Source organism: Dermacentor albipictus, chromosome 5, assembly GCF_038994185.2.
Source record: "Dermacentor albipictus isolate Rhodes 1998 colony chromosome 5, USDA_Dalb.pri_finalv2, whole genome shotgun sequence".
Classification (NCBI taxonomy): Eukaryota; Metazoa; Arthropoda; class Arachnida; order Ixodida; family Ixodidae; genus Dermacentor; species Dermacentor albipictus.
This window is the reverse complement of record NC_091825.1, coordinates 83,995,489-84,023,204: the sequence shown is the minus strand read 5'-3', so window position 1 is coordinate 84,023,204 and position 27,716 is coordinate 83,995,489. Positions and strand designations below refer to the sequence as shown.

Here is a 27,716-nt window from a genome sequence, read left to right as displayed (position 1 = left end):
AAGCAATAAACACTCGCGTATAGGCAAAGACACCAAGTCAAAAGTGTAAGCACTCCACGCACGTTCTAAATAAGTCAAACCGGAACATGTACTATGCATAGCTGACACCGGAAACGCCATTTCCTTCAGTGATAATGTTCCTAATGAGAAGCGCAGCCAGCACCGAAACGCAAGCAAAGCAGCTTCGTAACAATCGCTCGATGGCCTCATGTTGAGTTCCAGTGAAAGCTGTGTTACATGCGTGCTTTGAGCGATTTGATTTGAATGAATGATTTGAAGGACGAGTTGAATAAAGGCGGCGGAGCACGTACATAGCTGATTCTTAGGAATTTGAGTCCGCGAGAACGTAGCAGGCCGTTTGCACGACTCTCCGAAATTGAAAATACTTGTTCTATGTACTTACAGTGAGAAGAAAAGCTGGTCAAATATGATCAGTTCTTTCTAAAGCAACGTTTGGAAATACGACGCAGAGAGAAGCTGGGGAAGCTAGCAAACAGGCTTGACGAAAATGAGATTTCTCTTCCCCAAGCAAGTCGATTCGTACTTAGGCTGATCTCCTCATCGGCTCGGAACTTACGTCACAAGCTCGTTTACGCAAGGGGCCAGTTTGAATTTTCCGCTGTGCGCCGCGTAAACAAGCGAGGTTTTCGCCAACTTTCCCATGAAAAGACCGACACGTCACTGAGTTCGGATCAGTACTGCTTCACTTGGCGGCGGAAATATTCTGTAGCTGTGACATGTTCCATTTCAATTTATTGCTTCAAATAGTCGTAACAGTTTTTCATTATATCAAATACAAGAGGAGCTTCCATAGTCGTTGACTCTGTTTGGAGCTCCTCTTAAGGTTAGATGTTGAGAGAAACAACTTTGTGACGGCAAAATAAAGAAAGATCAAGCCATTAGGATTCACAAAAAAATTTTGAGTAAGCCTTCATTATTTCGTAAAGCGTTCCAACACATTTAATCTTATTGCGAGAACTAGTCCCAATTTCATGCCCACATGTAAGACAACCGTTAGTGAACAGGAGTGTGCGGTCTTTTGTGCGCTTCATTTTAAAACAGTGGTGCCTTACGTTTGATTTCAAAGTTATTGCTCGTGAACGTTCGATCAGCAAGTACCCTGTAGCTCCGTATCTTCAAATATGCACTGAATTTGCCAAAAAAATAAACATGCACGTACACCAGCGCTCGGAATAATTTCACAATCAATGATTTGAGGATTGCAGCGTTCGCGGCCATACGTTTCAGACATGGAGAACAGCACCAGTGCGCACTAATTTTCTTATCTCCCCCCGCTCACGCAGTTTTACAAGAAGCTGTTAGCGTCTCGTTGGTCGGGATTTTTCGTGTCCGCGTGCGCGACCTCAGCGCACACAAAAATGTGAAGCGATCCCGCAGACAGAGCAAAGAAGCAGAAAGCACACAGTTTGCTGCTTCCCTAAGAGGCATCAAATGACGTCACCAGCTTACATCACTTGACGATGACGTCATCGTGTGACGTCACGTTTAACGTGATGACGTTATAACGTGACGTCAACAGGCCATATCGTCATGTGATGATGCCGTTATCACGACGTTATCACGCTGGCGGTGCTCCGCATTGCGCCAGCGTTCTGAAACGCCTTCAGCGCTTTCAGAGATTCAGCTTCAGGCGAAACTGCCTATTTTTTCCTTTATGCACCCCCCCCTGCACCCCTATGCCGGAATCCGTGCTAGCTGAGTGCACTTCCTCGCATGCAGAGTGTAAAGAATCGACATTTAGCTTAGTTGCACACCTTACAATTCTTTTACACGTGCATACTGCAGCGAAAGTCGCAGTTTCGTTCGAAACTGCGACTTTGATGTAGTTTTTGCGCCGGTGTAGTTTTTGCACCACTCGCTAAGTACACTCATAACGCTCCGTCCGGCACGCTTGTTTATCTAATTCATTGGCAAGAGCTGAAGTTAAGCCACACGTTTTGAACTTTTCCTACACATAACCCCTAACATGCCCAATATTTTCCCAAAACAAAAACTTGATCTAACATAGAGCTTCCTCTTGGCACGGGGAAACAGCGGGAAATGATCATTCAGCGCTTTCGAGCACTTTCTGAAGAAATATTTTACGCAGACTGTTTTTTGATCCAAGCGTATTAACGTTTGCATACTGATTTTCTATAGTAGTCCACCCATTTTCGCTGAGTTTGATCTCGGTGACATTTGTGGTTATGTCAACAATGCGCACTAAATTTTACCCCATTCCTGAAACACACTCATACGCTCCGGATCGCTTGAATGCGTAATTTATTGCAACCACAGCAGTTCAACTACACACTTTGAACTTAGCCTACACACCCATGGTGTGCGTTTGTTTCTATATCCATGCCGTTATCGAATGAACTTGAAGTCAGCGCTTGTCTTGTGATTCTTTCCTTCACCCTGGTGTAGTTAGCGCTGCTGCTTGTCATATATGAACCAGCCGCAATATTCCACTTATTTTCGCCAAACATAAACAATGCACCTCGTTTAGTTCACCGAGGACGCCGGACAAACCAACTACGGTCCTCGTAAAACATGAGAAGAAAAGTTGTAAATCCATGATTCAGTAGTTATTTGAAGCTAAATTAAATAAGACAGAAACGTTAAAATTTCGCCACATTCTGCACCTAACGTGCCCCCGTATCCCGAGAACTGAACCTTTGTGTCTTTAAGGACTCTGGAGAACATTAAGGATAAGAGGCACGTGGCGCTCTGGAACGCTTGAATCAGTAATTTTATAGAGAGCATGTGATTAACCTGTGCAGAATAATAATCGTTGCACCAGTACCATGATTCCTACTTGAACGAAATATGCACACCGTGCTTCGCATAGTTCACGAAGGACTGCGAGAAAACCACCTACACGTCTCGCATAACGCATTAAAATTTGCAGAAAGCGAGTATTCAGTAGTTATTTTTAAAGCATATAATTAACTTAAGTAAACACTTCAAACTTTCGACGCACGGCACCCATAAGATCGGCCCCGTTCTCAGTATATGAAATCACACTACAAAATCGACCTCCATATCACACCCATAACAATTCGTACTTTTCCTCAAATGATCAAAGCTTTTTTTAGCGTCCTTGTTTCCTTTCTATAAAACCGCGAGATCAAGCTTGCAATGTTTTAAGCGTTTCTAGTCGCACTAGAATAGCTTTAGTGTAAAAATGCAGCCCATGGATGAAGAAAAAAAAAAGACGGTCATCCTCCGAAAACTTTACACGTTGGGCATTATTCTCGAGCCCTCCACTATGACCAAGCAGCTTTCAACTGGAACTTTCCGGAAACCCAAAGGTTGTTCACTGGTGCACTGCACTTTGCTTTAGTCTGTTGGTTTAGTATGTCACTGGCTTCGTATTAAACTCTGTTTAGACGGACCAAATGAGGTACAGCAACAACGAGAATCACAGCAACGCACCTTGGAGTCGATGCCGATGGCCTTGGAGCACTCCTCGCACGAGTTCGCGAACACCTGCTCGTAGCAGCGGACGCAGTACGGGTGCTCGTCGCGCAGCACGTACCGCTGGCCGGTGAGCGAGTCGTCGCACTGCCAGCAGCAGAAGTGGCTCGAGTGCCAGTCCTTGTTCATGGCCTTGGTGTATTCGCCGGAAAACACGAGCTGCGAACCGGGAAAACAAAGACGCTCCGTCAGATGTCATTCACCTACTTTAAAGCGAGGAAGGTACCAACGGAAAAATCAGACGACCGGACGACGTGAATTAAATACAACACTTCAGCGCACAAATCCCATTAAAACATTATTGAGCATAAATTGACCTTGGATTAATGTAGAAGAGACAATTAACTCACGAAACATTAGCTGGGAAGTCAGCTCGCACTCAGTAAACTGAAAGCTCAACAGATGTAATTACAGACTAGAATGCGAAGTGAGCTGTCGTACAATAAATGCATAAAATACGACATCAGGTCACAGCAATTTGAACGGTTATGGTCACGGGAAGGAATATAGAAACGGCTATCATTAATTTCCAACAATAGTATACCATCTACCAGAAATCTTTGGAGTACCATTTTGGTAGCAGCTTCGTAGCGTAAGAAACATCTTGACACTCACACACGCACGCACGCTCGCATGTACTCACACACAGAAACACTCGAAAGAAAAAGAACTCCCTTTTGCATACAGGCGTTCTATGTTAAGGAAGATTCTTTTCAAGCGTGTCTGTGTGTGTGAAAGCGTGCGTGTATGTCAGTGCGTCTTCTCGCGCTCTGAAGCACTTTGCCAAGAAGGACTGCCAGTTTGCCGAGAAGGACGGAGAAGGCCTGCTGCAAGTTCTGGGCTATCTATAAACGAGTACCAATTGCTATTCCTTAACTCCTACATACATGATATACATGTTGTTCCTGTCGCAAAGTACAGAAGATGAAAAAAAGGGGGAGACAGGTAAGAACAAGAGGCGCGACAACTACCAACTATTTATTCACAGTCATAGATACGAAACAAGGAAGGCTTCCAAGCATGCCCAGTAGAGTGAAGTCTCCCTTGTTTTATACCTCTGACCGTTAGTAAACAGGTGGTAGCTGGCGTTCCTCTCTCTCATACCGGTCTCCCCCCTTTTTTTTAATATTACATACTTTGCGCCAGAAACAGCATGTTTAGCAAGCGTATACACCGACTCACCCAAGAACAAGTTCTGCGGGAGTATCTTAACTCCCACAGTTAATAACATAGAGTGCTGTCACCGTCATCAATCTCAGCCGTAAAATTCAATGGAAAAAAACGCGACAAACCTGTGAGACGTTGCAGAATCGGAGCTCGATTCCAGCTCTAGTTCGAAAGAATGAGGGTGCGGTACCTTTGCACGTTCCGTGAATCTTCATGTGCTAGCGGTAGTCAATCACCCTACAACGTGATCGCGATGCCGTAATGCGTTCAACAACGTTTTGATAACCAAGTGGCGTGGACGTTTCGAGCGAGAAGGTGGCCAATGCGTATATCATTGCAAAACCAACTATTCTAACAACTCGAAGACTACATAAGCGTTGTATATAGACTGTCTGCCCAATCAGACACTAGCATCCATGATATTAGCACCAATAAATCCCAGTGTTTCCAACGGTTATGGCCATATATAAGAGTTCGCCCTGCACTTGAAGGTTCAGCGCACTCGTTGTTGTACCCAGAATTACGATGTTTCCTTAAAAGGTCCGGGAAACCGAGGGTATGAACTGTTGATATCAAAACGTGCAAATATGATTGTGGAGTAAGTGTAACGTACCTATATCCTACGACGCGTGAAAGGAGAAAATTATCATCCATCTGACTGTGCAGGAAGTCGCAAAGAAGCCCTCGGATGGATGTCAGTTTCTGCTTTCGTGAGCCTTCCTTCACTTCCTCCACGCCAGACAATTGAGCTTGTGCAAACTCAATGCAGAACGTCAGTGCACTTAGTCTCACACTAAATTACTTAGACGTCCGTGTTCCCCCGCCTCCAAGAAAAAAATGCTTGCCCGGCATTTTTTTCTTTAAAATTAATGGATCCGAAATAGAAGACACTGTGTCATCACGCATCGATCTATACTACCTCGAAGATCAAAAACCCTGGCCTTGGCTCATTTTAATTGGCTTTCAAAACTCGCCGTATATGTAGGCCATATCCCATTAAGCTACGGGCTTCAATATGTCTTTAAGGCACGATTATATAACAGAAAAAAATTTAATGTTCCCGCTTACGGGCTTAAGCTGGACTTGCAGGCGCAAGCTCAGCCGTTTAATCGCCTAGCCCAAGCGGGAAATCGGGCGCATGCCAATGTTATTACAAAACATTCGTTGTGAAAGCACCTGACTTTTTTTTTCTTCTTCATTTTACTCGAGCAGACACAGGCGTATATGAGCTATCGATGAGACTGCAAGGTCATCGATTAACTCCTGGCGTTTAACGGCCTCAAATTGCGCTGTGTGCTATCAAGGACATCGTAGGTGATGAAAAAAGAAAGGGGTGGCGGGGGTGGTACGGATTGATTTGGGCCACCTGCGGTTCTTTACCGTGCACCTAAATCAGAGCAAAAGAGTGTTCTTACATTCACTCAGCTCTGATTCGCGCTCTAGTTATTTGCCAATAACACATCTTAAACAAAGCGGGAGTGAAACAACAGTGGAAGCTTTAGTGTTATCGCCGAACAAGTGATACCAACTCAATAACGCCAGAACTAAAATTTGACGTTCATAAAGTAAGTACGAAATATTCGAGGTATTTCGCGTGGCTGTATAGAGCATTGGAAAATATTATTGCCGACCTTTTTGCAGAAAAACCTGTTATTGCTGAGGTGTAACAGCACGCCTAAAGACCGTGTCGACATCGCAACCACGGCGCGATCAGTTTGTGACCTTAAAGGGACCGCTTACATGTAGGTGGAGTCCCAGCAGAAAAAAAAGAAAACTAAAGCTTCTCATTTCGGTTCGAAGACTCCAAATGCGTGGTCCAGTTTGTTTTTCACTGTAGTGATGCATGTGCTCTTGTTTTTATTAGTGCGAGAGCGTAAAAATCCGATGTGGGCGTCGGCGCCAGCGCCGGAGGAGTTGTCCGTGAGCGAAAAATTCCGCATATATTTAGGCATATGTGATGCCACGTCTCGCTACATGACATGCGGTGTATGCGGGTTATCCTGCCACACCATTCGATGACTAAAGTTGCACATACGTTGTCTGAAATTCTTGACAAATTATTCCTCGCAATTTTGAGAATGAGACCACAAACAAATGCCATGAAACAAGACACCGACAGCGCATGCCTTTTATGTTAAATCTTCTCAGACTTAAATATTAAATGCGCGAAACAATAACACAAACCTGAAAATTATGTCATTTCTTTTGCGTGGCTGTGGGCACTACCTCCGGCATCGGTCTAAGCGAGATGCCGTGTTTCTACCAGAAAGCTCGCCTTCGTGCATAGCATTCACCGCCAGCGCTTTCCGGTAAACGTTACGGTTACACAAGCTGCAGTTGCCGGGAAGCGTGAGAAGCAGTCGGGGATCTTCGAATGCTATTCACTCTTAAAGGCGAAGCTTAAGCGTTCGCCAAGTTTTCGACGCGGAAATATAACAAAGCCATTTAGGCATCTCATAATGGCTATGGGTATAATTATCATATGATAGCAATAATACAATGCTAAAGGTGGCTTTAGCATGGCAAACGGGGCCCGTAATGCTTCGCATGAGCGCCCCTTTCTGCATCACGATATGTCACCATGACTTCATCAATTCAGTCTCTCGTAGTAATATGATAAGAATGCGAAATATTTGCCAGATCATTCCGGGAGGACCAACTGTTTTTACGCACGTGCCAGGAAACCTTATTCTTCTCACATGCTAACTACAGTAGCATACTTCCAACACAGAAGCGCTAGCAAGTCCATATCAGGGGCTCCGTCCCGCCCACCTCGTTGCACACAGTGCGTCATTAAAAAAGTAGCACGCCCATCCTCGTTATTGAGGATAATACCCTGGCTTCCAAACACCAGTGGCAGAGGTCGCTTCCCGACAATTTAGAAAAATACTACACCTTACTCATGGGCGCAGGCGATATCTTCCCTCAATTATAAATAGATAGTTGTCGAACCAATGCGAAACACAAGAACAAATATCGAAAACTGTAGTATAGGGTCAACTGGAAATGAAGTGTAAGGACACTTATTTTTGTTCTTTGGTCCTCCGCAAGGTGACCTAAGAAAGAAGCTACACTTTGCAATTAAATCTGCTTGTTTACGAATGTAATTGCCATAGCCACAGAATGAAATTAAAAATTTTGCAATTATACAACACTTGGCGTCAAGGAGCAGCTATCGTGTAACATTGAGTCTAGATAGTTACGAGCTTCATATCATATCAGTGGCGCGCAGGTATTCAGGCAAGGAATCATCCAAGCGACATTAACAAAACTTGTGTGCGAAGCCGGTAGCAAGCGTTTGGACAGAATACAGAAAAACCAGTGTTCGTTTTTATGACTACTCGCTTTAGTCTAGATATGCTGTCATTTTTTATTGAAGCGGTGATCTTACATGAGTCTCCTCAGCACCGCCTTGCCACATCTTCCTGTATGTGCGGTGAATGCAAAAATAAAGCTTACATCGGTGATGCTAATCCTGTAATGTACAAGGCATCATACGTGCTATACGCTGAGTTTGTAAGGTGAGAGACGGAAAGAGAATTTTACTGAATTGTGAAAGTTCTAATACCAGCCCGGTAAACATAGCACATAGCCTCTATTAGCGTTATGAATACGCTGGAGCTAATTTTTTACGTGTGAATATCTCAGCAAACTAATTAACTAATTACTAATTACCTAAATGCTAATTAACTAATTACTAATTAACTAATTTACTATATTACTTAAGATTTCACTGATCATTTCGTTGTATTTCGTCTGTACAAATACAGGAAAAAAATAAAGGCGAACACGTTGTCCTAATTTCCTTTAAGTGGAACCGTGTTTAGGTGTTACAGTTTCGACACAACACAGATATGCAACCAGCTTACGCCAGGTCAATTCTGACGATTAGACACGGCTCGTGCATGGTACTTCACCGAGGCATTCCAACAACGTTGACCGTGAAACACGAGAATTATTTGCGTATGTGCCTTACAACTTCACGACCCCTTGTCAGCCGTTTTCGGCCAGGCTACGTCAAAATAAGCGACGTGTCTACGCTGTGGACTGCAAATATGCCTGACATTGGATGCAAATGGCAGTGACGAAAGCAGTAATAGTATCACTTATATAGGTCAGGGTATCTTATGCCTCACGATGGCCTTCTCCCGCGTACATCTGCGTACATCCGCGGTTTACGGTCTCCGTACTCCCGCGGTCTGCGCACATCGCGCCTTCGCTGCACTGTTGTATGTGGGGTGTTTAAAACAGTCTGGACATATGGATACCGCGAAGAGCTTGTTCTCCCAATTCAATCATGTTTCGAGTTGTACCTTTAATCATGCTTGCTTCACATCATGCATATTTAAACGATAATGACAATCCTCCCGCGGTTACCGCCTTGTTCTTAGCATTATAAATGCATAAAAAAGTACGTCCTACATACCTGTCTCGTTCAGAATAATGCCGTTCACCTTATCTTCTCTAATTGTAATCGAACTGAGAGCACAACAGCTAGGAAAGCTGACCTCGCTTTACCATTGTTAGCAACTCGCCTCAAAACATTCCGTTTGACTTCGTTCCATAAGTTCCAGCATCACCCAGTTCTACGTGAGTAATTGATTCTGAGGCATCAAAGTACGTCACAACACATCGACTATGGCATAACGTAGGAATTTCTTCATGACATACAGACACAGCTCAGGAATGGAACCATATTCTCACCGAAGTGGTTGCAATTAGTGGTTAACACGCTTTTCGCAATGAACTATTCTATAGGTAACATGCATCATTATAAGCGTTGCAATTCTTGGTACTTGTCTGCAATGATATAACCATTGCAGTTCTTGCCTGCAATGTTGCATTGTATCTGTGTTAATAATAATAAGTGCTTATGAAAGGCGTTAACTAACATTGTGCAAGGAGCAGCCATTTCGTTATTGTCACTCACTGCCTTTTTGTTGCAAAGTTTCGGCCATTCCCTTTTTTAATCTACCTGTCTTTGAGGGCCATAAATCAAGAAGTTCATCTAGCCTTGAGGGCCCCGCAAATAAATAATGATTTAGCAAAGCCGCTGTTGTTTACACAAACGTAAAAACAATCCCATACAATTCAGAGCTGTTTCCGCACAAGGGCTGTGCCAGTGCTGTATCCAAACTGAACCTCTTCCCCTTCAGCTACACAGTCCCTGCAGGAAGAGCTATTCCACTGGCGTATGCTCCGACTTCGCGACCCATTGAATGCAGCTTTGTGCTGTGCCACTGTTCACACCCACTAAACCTTCGCAAGCATGTAGTCGAGCAAGGTGCTTTGCTGGGCTAGTTGGTGTATAGACACGATGGAAAGTAGCGCAAGAAGTGATGGGGAAAAAAGGGAAAAAGGACAGAGCCCTACATGCAGCACTCTGCCCTTTCATCCTTCTTTCTTCCTCATTCCTTGCGCTCCTTTCCAGCGGGCCTTCGCAAGCATGTTAGGTCACCTCTATTATGTTGTGTAGGCGCGTCACAGGTTCTCAGTTCTGCCCCTCCTGAATAAACGCTGCTGTTTTCAACCACTGTCAATGAAAACGAAGAGCGCTGTAGCTCCATAAATGTTATGAATGTTGTAAATGTTACAAATGTTGTAAATGTTGTAAGTGTTATAAATGCTGTAAATATTGTTATTTTATACAATGACAACATCTATAACGACCACCTCTTAAAATGGAGTGCTTTCTATAAATCGACATCGCTAACTGTAACGTGCTCTAACGTTAGCGGTTTTCTGGAGCCACTCTGTTGAGAACGCCAATTATGCTCTTTCTCTCTCTCTCTCTCTCTCTCTCTCTCTCTCTCTCTCTCTCTCTCTCTCTCTCTCTCTCTCTCTCTATCTATCTATCTATCTATCTATTTAGGTTTGGCAAACAGCTCAGCAAAAGCAGGAGCTTGTGCAAACATAAGTCCGCGTTTTTCATCTACATTTTACTTGTCTAAATAAGCCTGCGACTGAGCATTTGCTGTCCCTTACATAAGACTAGGCGCCTTCATTCGCTTTCGTCTGCAAAAACGACGCCTGACACTCCCCGTACTTCCTGCGTTCGGCAATAGGACCAGAAACTAAAACACACACGGGCCCGTGTGACGCCATCGCACGCAGCTCAAATCTGGCGGCGCTTCAAGTCCCGACGGAACCGTCGGCGGCTCCCTGCACTGCCCAGAATAGACGTCCCGGGGCGCCATTTGGGTCCATCCGCTCTTGTCCGTTATGTAACCCTAGCCGCTGTTTGTGTCGAAAATCTTTTGGACATTTCTCTTGCAGGCAGGACAGGGAAACGCCAGTTTTGCGCTGCTACTCGATTATTGCGCGCGTGCAATTGCCGTTGACTATATCCCAGTGCTTGACGCGGTAGTTAGCCAATCACTCCTACTTTCCAACCTAATGTTTTTCTTTGGCTAATCAATTTCACGCAATGTTCTTGCTATTCGAAGCTGGGACAAACGAACACGCGAAGGAACGCATCGCAGTGCTGCACACGCAAATGTGGTGAGCCACACTGCTGCCTATGTCGGTGTGTTTACCAAAAACCATAAAGAAAGATAAGAAGAAATTACATGCGTGTTAGTTTGAACGACAGAGCACAAGTTGTTTGTTGCATAGATAACCACATCGACCACCAGTAAATCAACTCACAAGAGCAATTTACTTATGTAAAAGTAAAAGAGAACAGCGTCATCGGCTTCATCTGCATAGGTGTTCGAGCGCCGTTAACAACGCAACTACACGCGCAAACCTTCTGTCACCAGTAATCTGATAAAGAACACGGTCAGTCCCGAGGAGAGCTGGTGCTGTCGCATATTGCCAGGAACATTCATTAACCTAAACTGCGCTACGTGAACGCCTATGCCCAGTATACTATGGTATAGTCTTTTACATGTGTAAGTGAATAGAATAAAGCAGGGTCGCAAAGAAAAACAAAAATCAAGAAACCTGGGACTATTGCATATACAGACGATTTATCTCCTATACTACAAGGATCGATTACGGGGCCACGCTGTCTAATGACCTTCGTGTTCCCTCTGAAAGGTCGTCTAGCCGAAGATGCGCAATCAGGAGCAACTTTCGTCGTTTTCCAGGGAGAAAGCTCTTGTCCAGACAACATAAATCCTTAGGCTATGAAACCGAGTTATCGACCAAGAGAACCGAGAGCAATGAAAGGTGCCAGGAATAGAACATAATGGCACCCATCCAAGTAGTCTACCGAGCAAGAAGTGCGCCGTACCAAGATTAAGAATGGGGATTGGTTGCCCTGACATGGTCACCGAGAGGGACATCGTTACCTCGAATGACCCGACCGGAAAGAGGGATGGCTCGTTTTTTTTTTTTTTTTCAAAACATATAACAAAGCAGACAGTGGCCAGCTTGTCCGGAGACGGCGAGACCGCTCTGATGACAGGCGAACGATGGCAGCATCGGCGACAGCGTACGTGCCAGAGATTCTCCCTTGAGTTCTGATGAATTTTCGATGCTAATTAACTCTACACAAGATACACTTTTACGCTCATTGGTACGGAATGTCGTTCCTACTTGATGATGATGGAGCGACGGTTTTCGAACGAAGTTGTTAAAGCCATGGACCGCGGTCAGGGGTTCGCCGAACGCCGATATCAGACCGGAGTTCATCAATGGTAATCCTCAAAAGTTTACCTCATCGTTGGGCGCCTGGTTGTACTGGTTCTCGTCGGTGTCTACGTCCACCGTGATCCTGGTCTTCTTCTTGGTCTTCTTGATGGTCCGCTTGACGGTGTCCACTTCCTCAGACATCTTGACTGGTGTCCGCGTAAACTTTCACGCACAAAAATAATCGGGATCGAGCAGCAGCGATCAGTTGTGGCTGGGCTAAGCAAAGCTTCACTGCAGGGTTGCGCGGGGAGGTTCGTTCGAAACTGATTGCAAATCGCGGGGGCTGGCGGCGCGCTCGGCTGTGCTGTGTGGCGGTTTAAGGGACGGCCGCCTTGTGAACACCGAGACGACCGGGGCTGGGCCCGGAATCTTCGCGTTTTGCACACGGACCTCGGGGCAAGTGCAAGAGCGCGAGCGCGTGCAAAGGGGGCGGGGGAGGAGGAAAAAGCGCGCGGGTGCCGGCGATCTCATCTCCGTTGGGGGCAGAACGTCCCGGCGCTGGAAAGAGGGTCGGGGTTCGGTTTACGATGATGATGCGGAGGCGGAGGGCAACAACCCACCCGAGCTACAACCCCACCCGAGAGTGGAGCGAGGGCGACGAGCGAGTGGGGGCGGAGTGGAGAGGGGCGGAGAGTCGACGCGAGAGAAACGCGAAAGCAACGAAAAAAGAAAATGGAACGAGAGCCCAGCTAGCCTCGGTCTGGCTCAAGCCTCTGGAAGAGATTTGGCGGTCGCTCCGAGATGACGAGTGATGCGGCTCAAGCCGCGTGTGCAAGGAAGGGGTCGACCCGGGAGAGTCGGTCACGGTGTGCTTGTTTGTGCTTGCTTCGTGCGCGCGAGAATCTTCGGGTGTCGTCCAGCACGAGGTCGTATCTTTTCGAGGCGCCAGTGATGGGGATTGACGAACGACCTGTCATCTACTGACGAGATGACGACACCACCTGCGAAGGGGTTAATGCCTCCTGGCCGTTGAAGTCGGGGTGCACCACAGCGTCCGACAAGAAGCATCGTGCTGCCGTGCATTGACAAACGGGGCACGTACGGGGATTTCTTGGTGCGAAAATTGCCACGGAACTTCTATCCAGCTTCGAACAGCGGAGTTCATGCGTCCATGATCCCTTGGGCCGGTGAGATAAAGTGCAGGAGACAAAAGCCGGGTGGAGCACAACATGTTAGGGAAAACTAGGGTATCGCGGACGCGTATTTTATGCGAATGACGGGTGGAATGAGGGCTTTTAAAAAAAATTCTCTTTTTCGGTTGTTCAAACTACGGATGCGCTCGTCTGTTACTGTGGAAGGCTTCTAGAAATAAACAATGCCGCCATTCACGTCGACTTAACTTTCTGGCATGACCTGCTTGCTTGATCATCCGTGCGATTTATTTTGCACGAGTGGTTCTCTGAAAGGACGCTATTTCTTGGAAGCCGCATCGCCATCACCTGTTTCAAGTAGAAAGTGTCAGGAGGACCACCTTGTTGCGCGCCATGCCTCCTCTATGTACAACTCGCCAATGAGACGTGTTTCGCATCACCTGTGCGACGACGAGAGTTGCACTTCGCGGTTAATTGTGTGAAGTCTTTGTTAAATTTAAGAACATCACTCAGAGCCCGCTCACGTAAACGTAGTCTCAGCCATTGCGATCAAGCGCGCACTGCGAAGAAGTGCAGTGTAGAAATATTAGAAACATGCAGTTCAAACTATAGGGCCGGCTTCGTGGACACCGAATATCATCAGTTTTGGCGGTGCTTACTAAAGATATCCTAGATTTTTTTTTACAGGACTATAGTGAATTTATTTTACTCGACGTACTAGAGACGCATACTCGTGTTTCAAATTAAAGCTTTTCTTTTTTTTTTCAAGCTTCACACTACAACGGATACTCCTTCTGAATTTCTGTATTTATTCACCATCTTATAGCATGCGAGGCATGCGACCAGATTGCAGCGGAAGTCTAAAATATTAGATTATTTAGGCTTGACTGGTATCCTCTGTAAGCATTCTCTCGTAAACATGAACTTTATTATAAGCTGTTCTTGTACTACTATTTTCATCACATTGGGCACGTCGCTATACAGCGAAATAGAGCAACCTGAAAATTAATGAGCACGTTAGCGGGCTCAGCACTGAGCAAAAAGGTTAAGGTTTCATTAAATGTCCACTTCCCTCTTTCAGCATCTTTGGTTTTATAAGTAGCAACCGCCTAAAGAAGAGGGAAACGAGGAGAAGGTTCTGTGGCGGAAAAACACGGAGGTTAACCACCCTACATATGAATAAATTGCCTAGACAAGAGGCCATGCGTAGATGTATTTTCTTGTTGTCCAATTTTGTTCTTTCTTGTGGGATTCAGCTGTTAATAAAGACTTTTAAGTACTTGCTTAACGGTTAGCATTAAGAAGTACACAGAACGTATAGAAAAACGGAAAGATGGAGTCCCCGCTTGGCTTTCCACTGTTTCTTTTTCTCTGCTATTTTTTTTCTTAACACTACCAACGTATTGTCGTCTAATTCCGAATGCGAACGACGCAAGCAGTTGATATAAGACACCAGGACTATAAAAAAGAGAAAACAAGCGTTACAGTACAATCCTATTACACATGCTACTTGGGATTATAACTTACACTAATTGCTCAAGAATCTGCAAAGAAACAATCTTCCCCGCTTGAAAAAAAAACATACTTAGTGTACTAATTAGCTAGAGATCTGGAGAACAGAAGAACAGCCGGAACAGCAGAAACAATTCTTGCTGACAGTATGTCGGAAGCCCATCTGGCAGCAGCACTTTTTCCTTGAACGCTTCGCAGCACTCATCATCACACGGCCAGCCGTCTTCTGCAGCAATTAATTGCCATCACGAATTAATCCTGTCCTGCAAGTTGTTCCTTCACCTTCATATAGAAAGAAAGAAGTAAATAAACAAAGAAAAAAACGAATTCTATGGCACACAATGCGCACTGCGCGAGAGTGTGCCACAGTTTTGGCACATAAAATTAGGAAAGAACTGGAGCCCGGCGAGCTCCCCGAATAAAATCCAAACAGCCAGAATCCTGCGCATGTGAAATGGCTATGTTACTCTTGTCGCTCTTTTTATACTTCTTATTTGACAGCAAAACGGAATGAGCAAGCCATAGTAGTGTCCAGCTGACAAAGGTGTTGCTGACATCTCGACGAGCTTGATTTATTTGCCTCGCTTCGCCACGTCCACTCATTACCGCTTTACAAATGAAACAGCTACAACAAACAAACACAAAAAAACAACGGCAGCCTTGTGTCAAATGACAAAAACCTGCATAGCACTGCGTTTCGAAAATGTTTCAGAAAAGAGGCCTTAGAGGATGCAAGAAGCCGTACTTTCCACGACCACAACACAAATGGCTCCGCGTGAAAATGAAAAATGTGACACAACTTCTCTTAGCCATTCTTGCACGTTTTCTCTCTTTTCTTTTTTTTTCTTTTTTGCAGTTTGCGTTCTCTGGAACGCTTCCAGTTTTACACTCCTGGAGTACAAAAGTAGTAGAGTATTTAGACTCCTCGGCGCTACGAAAGATTATGCATAAGCAAAAGAACACTTGTTGCAAGGTATGTGACGGGAAGCTTTAGTGAAGAGGCTGATTAAATGCGTTACAACTAACGCCAATGTGCCCAACTATGTTTACTTTCGTTCTGTGCAACATGCAATCTCCCGCAATGCTTTGCTTACCCACTACGTAGGTAACAACTTTATTTTCACACCATTTTTTTTGTTTACGTACTTCACCGTTCACAAGCTATACCGAGATGCAAATGCCAAGCCAGGTGGATGCATACTGTGATAGTCTAAGTAGCATTATTACAAGGACGAAGGTGATGTAAGATGCTTGTCGAAGCAAGAGTGGCGATAGCGGGTGTCTGCACAGAAAATACTCCTATCAAGCAACACTTAAGGAATATATAGCTCTTCTGTCACAGTGGCAGCTATTCGTTCCAGAGGATTGGTCAATAACGGGCAAACACCGAGTGGCGCCTACCAAACGGCTCAATGAAATAAAATTAAGTAAGTCAAAGACCCCGTTGAATGTTGTGCGCTACTCTAATAATAGCTCGATGTGCTTTTGAATGTCGCTGTGATTCGACATTATGTTTTCAAGTTTTGAGTAGGAATGTATTTTATTTTCTTATTTATCACGCAGAACGAAGTTGCGCTTAGAGGCACTGTAGATCGTCGGTCTGCATAGAGGAGTTATACAAGTCCGTTTACTGGTATCACACTCTTATATCACCGCGCACAGCTTTCGTAAACACACACACACACACACACACACACACACACACACACACACACACACACACACACACACACGTATACATATATATATATATATATATATATATATATATATATATATATATATATATATATATATATATATATATATATATATATATATATATATATATATACCCAACCTTAAAGCATGCCAAGAATGCGACGCTTTACCTTACAAAGCAGGTTGGCAGCATTTCTCAAAGCGTATCACGCATGGTTGTAAGTAGCTGCAGACCACATTCTTCAGACAGCCGAAACTGTCTCAAATGCATCAACCCTGTTTAACAGAAAGCCGGTATAACGCCGAGGCCTAACGTAGTATATTTCAGGAGAAGGACACTCGCCGACGACGTCAAACGCGAGCCTTCGAGAGTGAACATTAGATGCAGGCATGACAAAACAACATATACCCCCCGTGGTTGCTTATAGTGGCTATGGTGTTGGGCTGCTGAGCACGAGGTCGCGGGATCGAATCCAGGTGTTCGAAATCTCAGCAGTCCCCCGCTACGCCATGCCTCATAATCACATCATTGTTATGGCACGTAAAACCTCATAATTCATTCATTACAAAACAATAGACAGCTGTATGTTTCTGAATAGGTGCACGAAACGTACCGCAACTTAAGGAGCGTCTAATCATTCTTTGAGAAGGAGGCTGCAAAAAGGAAAAAATAACGGGAATTCGTTCCTCAAAATTGAGCATATATAGAAACTAGCTGAATCACTACGAAAGGGCTCCCCGGCGCCTCCTTGAAAGAAAAATTCATTAGGCTGTGCTGACATACGTGGACCGAGTTGCGTTTATTTCGAAGCATTCTCGACGACAACCTTGATCAAGGTTTAACGAATAAGCTTTACAGAGCAGGCAACGAGGGTACGTACTCGTAGACGACTCTCGGTAGGCTTCTTTATTATTTTTTTTTCATATCGACAGCATTAGCAAAACGTCGAAACTTGCGTTTCTAGGCGACGCTTTCTCTCCCCGCTACGACTTCGTGTCATGGGCTACATTCAAGCCGTCGTCTTGAATGTGCGCTACACTGTCGCTAGCGCTGAGAGGCTGACGGCAGTGGCGAAGCTTGTCCGCCACGCCAATAGTTACCTTACCTTACCTTACCTTACCTTACCTTACCTTACCTTAGTTACCTTACCTTACCTTACTTTGCTTACGTTCGCCAGGTTAAACGTCGCTAGCAAACCGCGGTTCTCCCCCAGTAGGCTCGTCAGAGTAAGAGTATATAGCCCAAGGTTTGTGCATAGACATGTAGGATTTATGCGTCACGAACACGTCAGAGTGGGTTTAACGCAAGCCGTTGATAAATAAAAACAATCACGTATTCCCGGGTGAGATTTGAATCAGGATCCCACCAGCCGAATGCTCTACCCCATTACAGGTCACAGACTTGTGAGTTCTTCATTGCCCATTAAACCATAGGTGCGTACGCGGTATACGAGAGAATAGCAACCACCCCACTGCTCCCGTTACCTGCCGTGCTAACTTAGGCGTTGAGAAGCTGAGATTGAGATCGCCGGTTCAATGCCGGCCGCGGCGGCCGCATTACGATTAGAGCGAAGTGCAAAAGCGCTCCTCTACTTAAATTTAGGTGCACATAAAACAACGTCAGGTGGTTAAAATTAATACGCAGTCAATCCACTACGCCATGCCTTATAATCAGATCGTGGATTCGGCATGCAAAACCGAAGAATTCAACCATCTACTTCCTCGTGTGGCCTAGCGTCTTGAGATTCAACGTGACATTGCAGCGCCTACAGCATCGGCCAAGTTTACCCAGTGGACCAGCTTCAGCATCGACCCAGGTCGACGGAAGCCTGACGGACGCAATCGGCGTTGTGTATTGTAACACAACTATACACGTCAAACGCGAGACGCGTGTTTGCGATAGAGTTATTGCACAGCCGCACGTCTTGATCCCATGCCTGCGCTGGACAGCGAGTTGCAGTCGCGCAACAGCTGTACGAAACGACAACGCTTCAAATATAGTCAAGGTAAAAACAAAAAGAAAGACTGACAAGCGCCCCTAGAGTATAATACCCCCCCACCCCCAGTATTTGCTTCACTTTCCTAGAAAATCTTCTGTGGTTTCTGTACATTTTACAGCACAGTTCTTAGGCGCTCGATCGTGCGGCGAGCGGCAGCGGCGTCGACGCAACCGAGCGAACGAGCACAGCGACAGTTGAACGAGCGAACGCGGAGCGGGAGGTGAAAGACTCGAGTCGCGAACCACGGAGACCAATGAGAGCGGCCCTTTTGGTGACGTGCGTGCGGGAAACTGTTGTCATGCGGGCCCGCCCGACTGCTACGTGCGTACTGTATCTGATCTCTGCCGGGGCGCTCTTTCTTTCGTGCTGTCGCCTGCCGGCGTCAGCTCTCGCTCGATCGCGCTTGTTTGGTTTGCTTGGTTTGGTCTCGTTCGCACTTGTTTCTATTGTCATGGTTTGCGATTGTTGCGCAAACTGATTGTATGCGCGACGCGAGTTGTGTAGCACCTTCTGGGAGCCGCACAGCACCAGCGAGTACACTCGAACCTTCGACGAGTCATGTATAAAGGCCGACGAGCTTGACCCGCAGATCAGATTTACGACGCTTGCCGACTCTGCTACATGTTTCTTTCAAATTATTTGCCTCAATATATCGCGAAATAAAAACACGTATAAAGCTGCACTCAAATTTCGCATTAGAGAGTATAGTAATCGTCGCTGAACTTTCTTTTTCCCTAGCCTTGTCCCGCGACATAAGGCGAGCTACAAGTTAAACTGAGTTTGTTTACATCAACCCTACTCGAGCGGATCGGCTCAAACGTCGGGCTATAGCCCGGTGCCTCCAGATCCCCCTTAGGTTCCCGCGCTCTTTTCTGGCACGCCGAGATCGTGGTGGTGGTGTGCATCGAGTGAAGGCAAGAGAGCGTGTGGGGGCGAGGCCCGTTCCTCTTTTGCTGGCTGTCCGCCATGGAGCTAACGAAACAGCGTTTCTGTGCATCTTGCATCACGGGTAGGGCTAAGACATTCCACCACGCGTGGGCAGATTCATGCAGAGCTAAAGACCCGCAGAGCCCAACTTGCAGGAGCAAAAAACCACCCCGGTAAAAAAAAGGGCCATCCCGGTTTCTTGTAGAGGTTTATGCGAACAAACTGAATAACGAAAATGACGAGCCTATTATAGTATCTTATGGGCTAGTGCATTACAAACACTCACGTAGTCTTTCCCTTCAATTTCTGATATGGGTCAGAGCTTCCCTGACCAAATCCCCACTTCTGTACGGAGTTCCTTTCGCTAAAGCATCACGCAGGAGCCGGATGAATATCAGCGAACTCCCTTCGGCAAATGGAAACTTTTCAAACCTATATTGTTAAAACACCGGGTAGATGCACGTCTCGTGCTACGCGATATGTTGATGGCCATCAGTGAACTTTGTATGCACTTTAGTACAGTTTCTAACAGGATTTACAGAAACTTTGTCACTGCCAAGCTTTAGATTTGATAATACCCGGATCACAATTCCTTAATACTCTTCCTTCAGTTGTACAACACATCTATAATCGCCTTTGCATAAGTATTACCGCAAATGATAAAATAATGCCTCTCAAGGTACTTATTGATCAAAAACTGACATCTATGCAAAGATCGATTCGGTTCCTGATAATCATCGCGCAGTTTTCATACTAGCTCGCCTTCTCCTCAGAAAGAAGATTTATTTGCAAAAAACAAAAAAAAACCTGAGGTCACCCTGATCCATACTGCTGCGGCCAGCTGAGAGTGGGAGAGAAGGGGAAAGGAAAGGAATTTTACAGAACTGAATGTTTGGCGAGTTGGTAGCTATTCATTAGGAAACTGCAGCGAGACCAACAAACAAAACACAATGCAAATGTAACAAACAAGCGCTGGAAAGGAAAGCGATTACCCAGAGATTTAGTTGGCTACTGAATACGGGGGGAGAGGGCTGCCTTGCACTGAGTAGCGGGGTAGACAAGGTTAGGAAAGTAAATAACTCCGGTGATGATAACGGACGATACAGGTGCGACAGTTCAATCTGATTGAGAGCCTCCATTCAATTACAAATCTACGTAAAAAGCGGATTAGCGCGCGGACTCAAGTATACGTAAAGTCACGTGAAACACCACCACTTAATATTTTCCAAAGAAACTTCTGCCATAGCCTAAAAAAACAGAAGTGGACTACGTCATGGCGTTTTTTTTTTTTTATAAGGTGATATGTGAAAGTTAAGAGTCCACGTGTATCACTTGGCTACAAAAAACATTCCAAGAGAAAAAACAAAGGATAACTGCATGTAAGATTTATTTCAGCGGCAACTGCGCGACATTTGCTTGGTAGTGACCTATTCGTTGCAGGTGTCTGCCGATTTTTCCATCGGGTAGATAATTATACACTCTGCTGATTTTATTCGTACTCCTCTTTGTTGGTGCAGTATGTATGCCAAACGATTACGCAACAGAAGTTGCTCGCACAACGTCAGACTTTAACGTCCCCCCAGTGAGCACATGCTTGAGAAAACCCCCTCACGAAGTACGAAATTGGTTCTAGACGGCGATGAACACGGAAAAAAAAAGCCACCTTCGTTTCACAGCAGGAATTGAAGTTTTACATAACGTTTTCGCTTCTCTTTTCCCTACATTTAGTCAAAGAGCGAACAACATTGCGACTGGATCGAAGAATGAAGAAAACAGTGAAATAAAAGCACAAGGAGCAATGGTCTCAGGCTCGCACCCGCCTCTACGGAAGCAGGTGTTCACTCGCGCATAACCTGTTCTGGTATAGCAGTCGCCTGTGTTTTGAACCAATAACATTGTTCATCTTTCGTTTTTCAGGCTGTTCAGTTAGTCCGTTCTATTTCCCTCGCAGATCCGGAGCGCTCGGTTCGGCACACCAGGTCGCGGGGTTGCCGCCGAGTGCCGAAATAGCCCGCGGCTAAGCGACGTGCCGTGCGCAAAAGCGCCCCGGGCGCGGGCTCCTGGACGGTCCTTGAGGGAGCAGCTCTCTGAAGATGGAACCGCGCGCCGAGGGAGAAAGTGGCGAGGGGTGGGAGAGAGGGGAATGAAAAGGGAGAGAGCGCGAAGGCGCGGCTCGGAGAGGGGAGTAAGGGGAAGCGAGAAAAAGACGAGGCGGAGGCCGCTTCGAGGAGGGAAAGCGCGCTCTCTCAAAAACTGCAGGAAAAAAAAAAAACACAAACCGCATCTTCTAGGCTTTCATCCACCTTTTAAGGGATTGCCAAGGGCACCCCCTCCTTTCCGCGGCTTCCACTGGCCCGGAGTTTTACTTTCGCGATATTCGTTTCGGGGGCGTGACGCAGCTTTTCCTTCAAACTCGCTACATTCATTTCTTTTTCTTTTCTTGCTTTCTTTCTCTTTTGCGCAAATGTTGCGTTCGCGAGCAACGCTTTTGTTGAGGTTGGAAAACCCTCGTTTAACCGGGGAGAGCAACGTCCGGTGCACGCGTCTAGCGGGCAGGCCTTTCCGGTCAGGAATTCGGCACACTGACCTGTGCGCACGACGCCAGGTCTACGCACGCCCACCCGGCAAGGTCGCCACCCTCCACACGCTCGTGTGTCCCCCACCCCCCCACCCCCTTTTTTTTCTTTTTTTGTATGGTCCGCGAAGCTTTGCCGAGTACTTGCGCAATGCGCCTTGCTTTGCCCCGAACTGGGCATCTGTGAGTGGCGCGGGATAAGTGATGCACGGCGGTTCATGAGGGGTCAAGCTCATCCTTCGTATGTCGAACAGGCAAATCAGCGCACTGACGAAAGCCAGAGACAGCAAACGCACGAGACGCCCGTGTCGCTTTTGTCGTACCTTCTGTTTATACCACCCTGCGTCCTTGCGTTGATTTTTGAGTTCGACACCTTGAATCCTATCCGATGCGCCAGTAGTAGAAAGCTGCGAAAAGATATACCAATAGCTACCTCGCAAACATTGGAGTCGACACGAATTCTTTACCTTCGCAAAGAATCCTACAGCTGGCAGATTTTCACACTAGTCATATCAATATTTCAATCGCTCTTTGTTTTCGGCTTTACCTGACATCATCATCTAGATCTTGCTTGCTGCACTTGTAAATAATGTGGCCCCAATACAGGGGTTAAAAACAAAGACGCCTAACTTCTGTTCGCAACTAAATTTATTTCGTCTAGCCCTCCTCCTTTCGTTCTTCTTTTACCGCCACCTGTCTATACGGTTAATAATTCTCACATTATGCACTCGTCCCGCTCGCTCTCTCTCTCTTGCTGTACGAGGTTTTGATGCCTTTATTCATTTGTTCATTTATTTATTTATTTGCTATCTTACCGACAGCGTTATTTTTACTTAGAGTTTACTTTTGAGAACTGCTAGTGAACGTTCAAAGAACGAAAGCGCGATAGTTATCGTTCTTTACTATGAATTCAACCTTCCTTTACACTTATTCACCGCCTCTGATCCCCGACCTTGCCTGAAAACATGTACCGCGCTGTTGATGACTCTCTAGGCGCTCGACTTATGCAACGTGATGCTGTATTATTGCTAGGTCATGGGCAGCTGAGCGTCTTTCGTAAGCTTTCAAATTGCTTTCGCCACATAGTTCCACATGTGCACGTGCGAGTTCCACATAGTTCCACCGTGCACCTCTAGCACGCTGAAATGAACTACAAATTTTATTCATGCTACATACCTACAGTACCGACACTTATTAAACGCATATTTCCTATAGCACAAAAGATGAACAGAGAAGAAATTGAAAAGACAAAACCCACATTTTATGACGGCTCGCGCACACATTCTAGCCTTGGCGCAACTATGTTCCACATTCATTCGCGAGAATGCGTGTATTTCCAATTTGGCTCGTGCAAAATGTCGAACACCGCAGGGTAAGCATGCTCGATATTTGACGCTTCGTTCCAGTTTTTCTGCTTCCGGCAAAGTAGGCCTTTAGTGGAGGACAGCAAAGCGAAAATGTGGAACCATTACAACGGCCATCACCGCGGTGAGGCAGGCCTTCCCCCTTTCCAGCAATGGTCAAGTGTATTTGGCTATTAGAGCAACAAGATGTTGTTTACGCTTGGGACATTCGTTACGTGTCAGCAACGTGACATCAATAACCAGAAGCTCAAGGAATAGCGTCGACCGGAGCACGTACGAACGAGACCCACTCCCATGTGTGCAGGCCTTGTTCGTTTGCTGTGCTGGGAAGGCTCCGAAAACGACCATTAGACAACGGCTCCTTGTTACCTCCACTTCGGGAGGGTGTGGTGTCTATCTTTTGCCGGGTCGCGAAGCAAGAGGGGCTGCTTGTTGATGGAAGGCAAAGAGCCAGGCCATTGCGGTGACATTGCTAACGAGGAGGCCACGGCGCCGCAGTGTGCTGCACTCTCGGCTCACACTCTTAGCGACAAAAATTGTCTCGCATATATTGTTGGCAGTTAACGATGCGCGGTACAGCGTTTGCTTAATGTAATTAAAACACGTGTGAGGAAACAGATGGAGCAACCACAAATAATCATGCAGCGGGTTAAGTATCATTTTGCCTGTATGTGTAATTATGTTTCTGTACGTGCGTGCGTGTGTGTGTGCGTGCATGCGTGCGTGCGTGCATGCGTGCGTGCGTGCGTGGCTCTGCAGGGCCAAGGCAGTTTAGTTTCGCACACAAGACAGTAACATGACGATGGTCCCGCTCTCGCACAAAGGTGTAACACGAAGGCGCATAATTTGAACTTGTGTTCGCGGTAACATAGTTCAATACGTATCCGGGGCAGTCACCTGCAACGTCATTTGCCTGCGTTCATCCCCACCACAGCGCCACGGGAACTGATCCCAGTGCGCTGTTTACTGTGGCGCCGTGCCACTGCGCATGCGCGGGCGAGTCGGTGCCAGTTGTAAGCGGTCGCAGCAACGTCGTTCCAAAGCAAGCGAGCCGCAGTGGAACCACCATCCCGGCGGACCACTGCGCTTAGATACTTTAGACTTTATACCTGTATTTGTTTTTTTCTCCGTAGCAGGAATATTCTGACAGTTTTCGATTTTCGTCAGTTGGGCCGCGACCTTGTGGTGTACACATGTGCACTAAACAAAGCTGCAAGGCTCGGAGAGACGAAGTAGGCTTATAAATATTCAATTACATTTTGCTCAACATGTTTACATCATGCAGGGAGCGGACGAAACAGAAAAAAGCTATTTTCATGAATCGCTTTAAGAGGCCTGCGTCACCTGTGGCGTACAGCAGGGGGCGACATTGACGTGGATGCAAATTTGTAACCTTTGACAAATTGCTTATGCTTACATTCACCTAGAGAAAAGGAAAGAAAGAAAGAGAAGAGGTTATTAACAAAAAAAAATATGACAAAGACTTTCGCGTGAGCGCAACGCGCGTGTGCGATTCAAAACAGTCTCGCGAAAGAGCAAGCCGGGGAGACAGCGTATCGCGGGAGTGCGCAGTTAGGGCCAAATGCAAGGAAAACGACCACCTCGAAAATAGCCCCGCGTGCCACCGTCGGATACCGCCACGAAACACGGCATCAAAGAGAACCCGCAAGGGATTCAAGGGTAGCGCGACACACGCCGACGAAAGGGGGGCCTCAGAGACACTTAACGTCGCTCGGTGCTCAGGACAACAATCCCACCGCAGCCAACGCGCCATCCGTTACTCCCGCCCACCTCGCCCTTCTCCGGCTCCCTCCCTACCGTCCCACATATCCTGTAAGCTGTCTGTTTTCCCTCACGATGGAGGTAAACAGACGAGGCGCCTCCCTTGTGCGCATCTGTTGTTGTCCTATGTAGTCTTACACTTGGTTTCTCTGGGCACTTTAGAGAATGGAGCCGACACTGCGAGGCGGCGACACAGACAATGTCAAGCGTGGTGCTGTGGTTGTAAACAAAGATGGCCCCCTATTCCCTTTTTCTTGGGACGCAACAGCTGAAGCTGTATTGTGCTGCACCACCGAGAAGGAAATTTGTTGTATTTGGCGTCAGGGCTCTCGAACAAGACTGCTCTATGTTTTTTTTTTTTTCTTCTTTGCGGTTGTCTCACAAACTCGTGCTATAAGGTGTCGCCTGTCAACACGTATAGCCGCGAAAGAACTGTCGTTGCGGCCTACCGATCAGGGATCAGGAGTGTCAGGTGTATGGAAGTTTATGAAAGACACTTAAGTGTTGTGCTGTATCAAGCAGCACAACTGTGCGCTTCTCACGGAAAAGCTGAACAACGCAATACCTTTCTGGGATCGCGTGATTATACAGACTGGAGCAATAATATAGAAAAAACCTGCGCTGCATCAGCAATGTATGTGTGTATATATATATATATATATATATATATATATATATATATATATATATATATATATATATATATATATATATATATATATATATATATATATATATATATATATATATATATATATATAGATAGATAGATAGATAGATAGATAGATAGATAGATAGATAGATAGATAGATAGATAGATAGATAGATAGATAGATAGATAGATAGATAGATAGACTCTGAACCCTGCAGTCTATACGTAATTTACAGAACGCGTTGCAGCGGAAAGCCCAGCTTGGTTTTCCTTTTCGTGCGAATGAGCTGGACAGTGAGCTATTTAACGGTGATTAAATTTAAGTAAAGTGGGCGTCATAAGTTTTCAAACCATCGGATCTGAGATTGTGCTCAACTTCGGGTAAGGGTTCTCCATGCGTTTCATAATGGCTTCGCACTAATACGCTTGCGTAATGCGCCAGGGAATTGAGAATTTGCACAAGTAGTCACTGTAAACAACGCGTCATTATTTCGCATACTTTCTTGGCACCTCCGGAACACCGTAGAGGCGACAGGGACCTCAAAGTCTGAACCTGGACTGGTCGGTGGGTTGTGGACTTGCCGAGACCTCATCGCGCCAGGGATCAATACGATTGGTGGTCCGATATTGGTCCGATGGTGGTCCCAAACCTCGTACTACCCTGTTTCCAGCTTTGATTCCCCTACTGCCCCATTGTAATCTCGAGTGCGCTCCTATTGCTTCCCTTTCTTGGTATGACTTTTATTTTCGGCCGCTAAATAATCTCACCGCAATACGCCTGCGTACAGCCGTGAAGCTTAGTAAAGTGCATGCAAATCAAATCAAATCAAAAATTATTTCACATCCATACATGATTTAGGTGGCACAGACAAAAAGTCCAATAAATTTGGCTGCCAAGGGTCTGAGCCCCTTTCCAAATTTATGTATAAAATAAAGGAAAGCAAGAATTAGCAACAGCAATAGGACAGTGTTAGGCATCATTATACAATGGCAAGAGAGGAATCTAAAAATGCGCAATGAAAAAGTATAATTCACGCCGTCTAATACAGGAGCAATCATCATTGTTGTGGAAGCATAAGGAACGAATTGAGTAATTAGAAACCAAGCGAGTTTCACAAGGACGGCAATGACTAAAAAGCAGTTGCGTTCAATAATTTGTGCGTTAGCCGGGTATGAGCTAGGTCGCATTATGACGAGTGCTGTACTTCTTTATGCTTTTGGATAACTTGGATAGGCGTTCAGTGAATTGACTTCCTCGCTTTTTTCTGCAAGGTACCGCTAAAAGAGTGATTCATTGAATAGTAAGTTTACAGGACAGACTTGCAGTTTCTTAAGAAGGTGTTTTGTGCACTGTGTGCGTCATAGGCTGAATCGCTAATAGCTCGCACAGAATTTTTCTGTAGCAGATAAATTTTAGTACTGTTTCATCCTGTACTGTTTCCCCAGACAAGGTGACAGCACTGTAGGTGTCATGAAAACGGAGAGCTATAGAATAACAATTTGGCGGACGCGTGCAGAGAAGATCGTACCTTTGCATGGGGCCCCCAGAACGCCTGCAAGCTTACCGCTGAGCATGTGGAAATGTTTATTCCATGATAAATGTTCATTCACAGACAAGTTTTCAATAATTACGTGATCAGTAATATCAGCCCTGCAATTTTCGGTCGAAATAGGAGGCTTTCGTTTCGTTCGTGTTAATAGCTAATTCGTTTGCTCGATACAACGTAATGCTGAATTTGCGCAAGTTACAAGTCCACCACAGTTAGCAGACCTAAATAATAATGTCGTATCGTTGACATAAATAATATATTTGGCCGCTGAAACAAT

General features: G+C 45.7%; 1 protein-coding gene across 2 annotated transcripts in view; it reads right to left on the bottom strand.

The window, feature by feature from the left end:
- The window catches only part of Lmpt (four and a half LIM domains protein limpet), a 412,264-nt gene that overhangs the window by 12,995 nt on the left and 371,553 nt on the right, over window positions 1-27,716 (bottom strand). For both annotated transcript variants that reach the window (XM_065436843.2, XM_065436842.2), the window contains exon 6: window positions 3,439-3,639. In XM_065436843.2, the coding sequence (XP_065292915.2) occupies window positions 3,439-3,639 (201 nt within the window). The remainder of the gene's footprint in view (window positions 1-3,438; window positions 3,640-27,716) is intronic.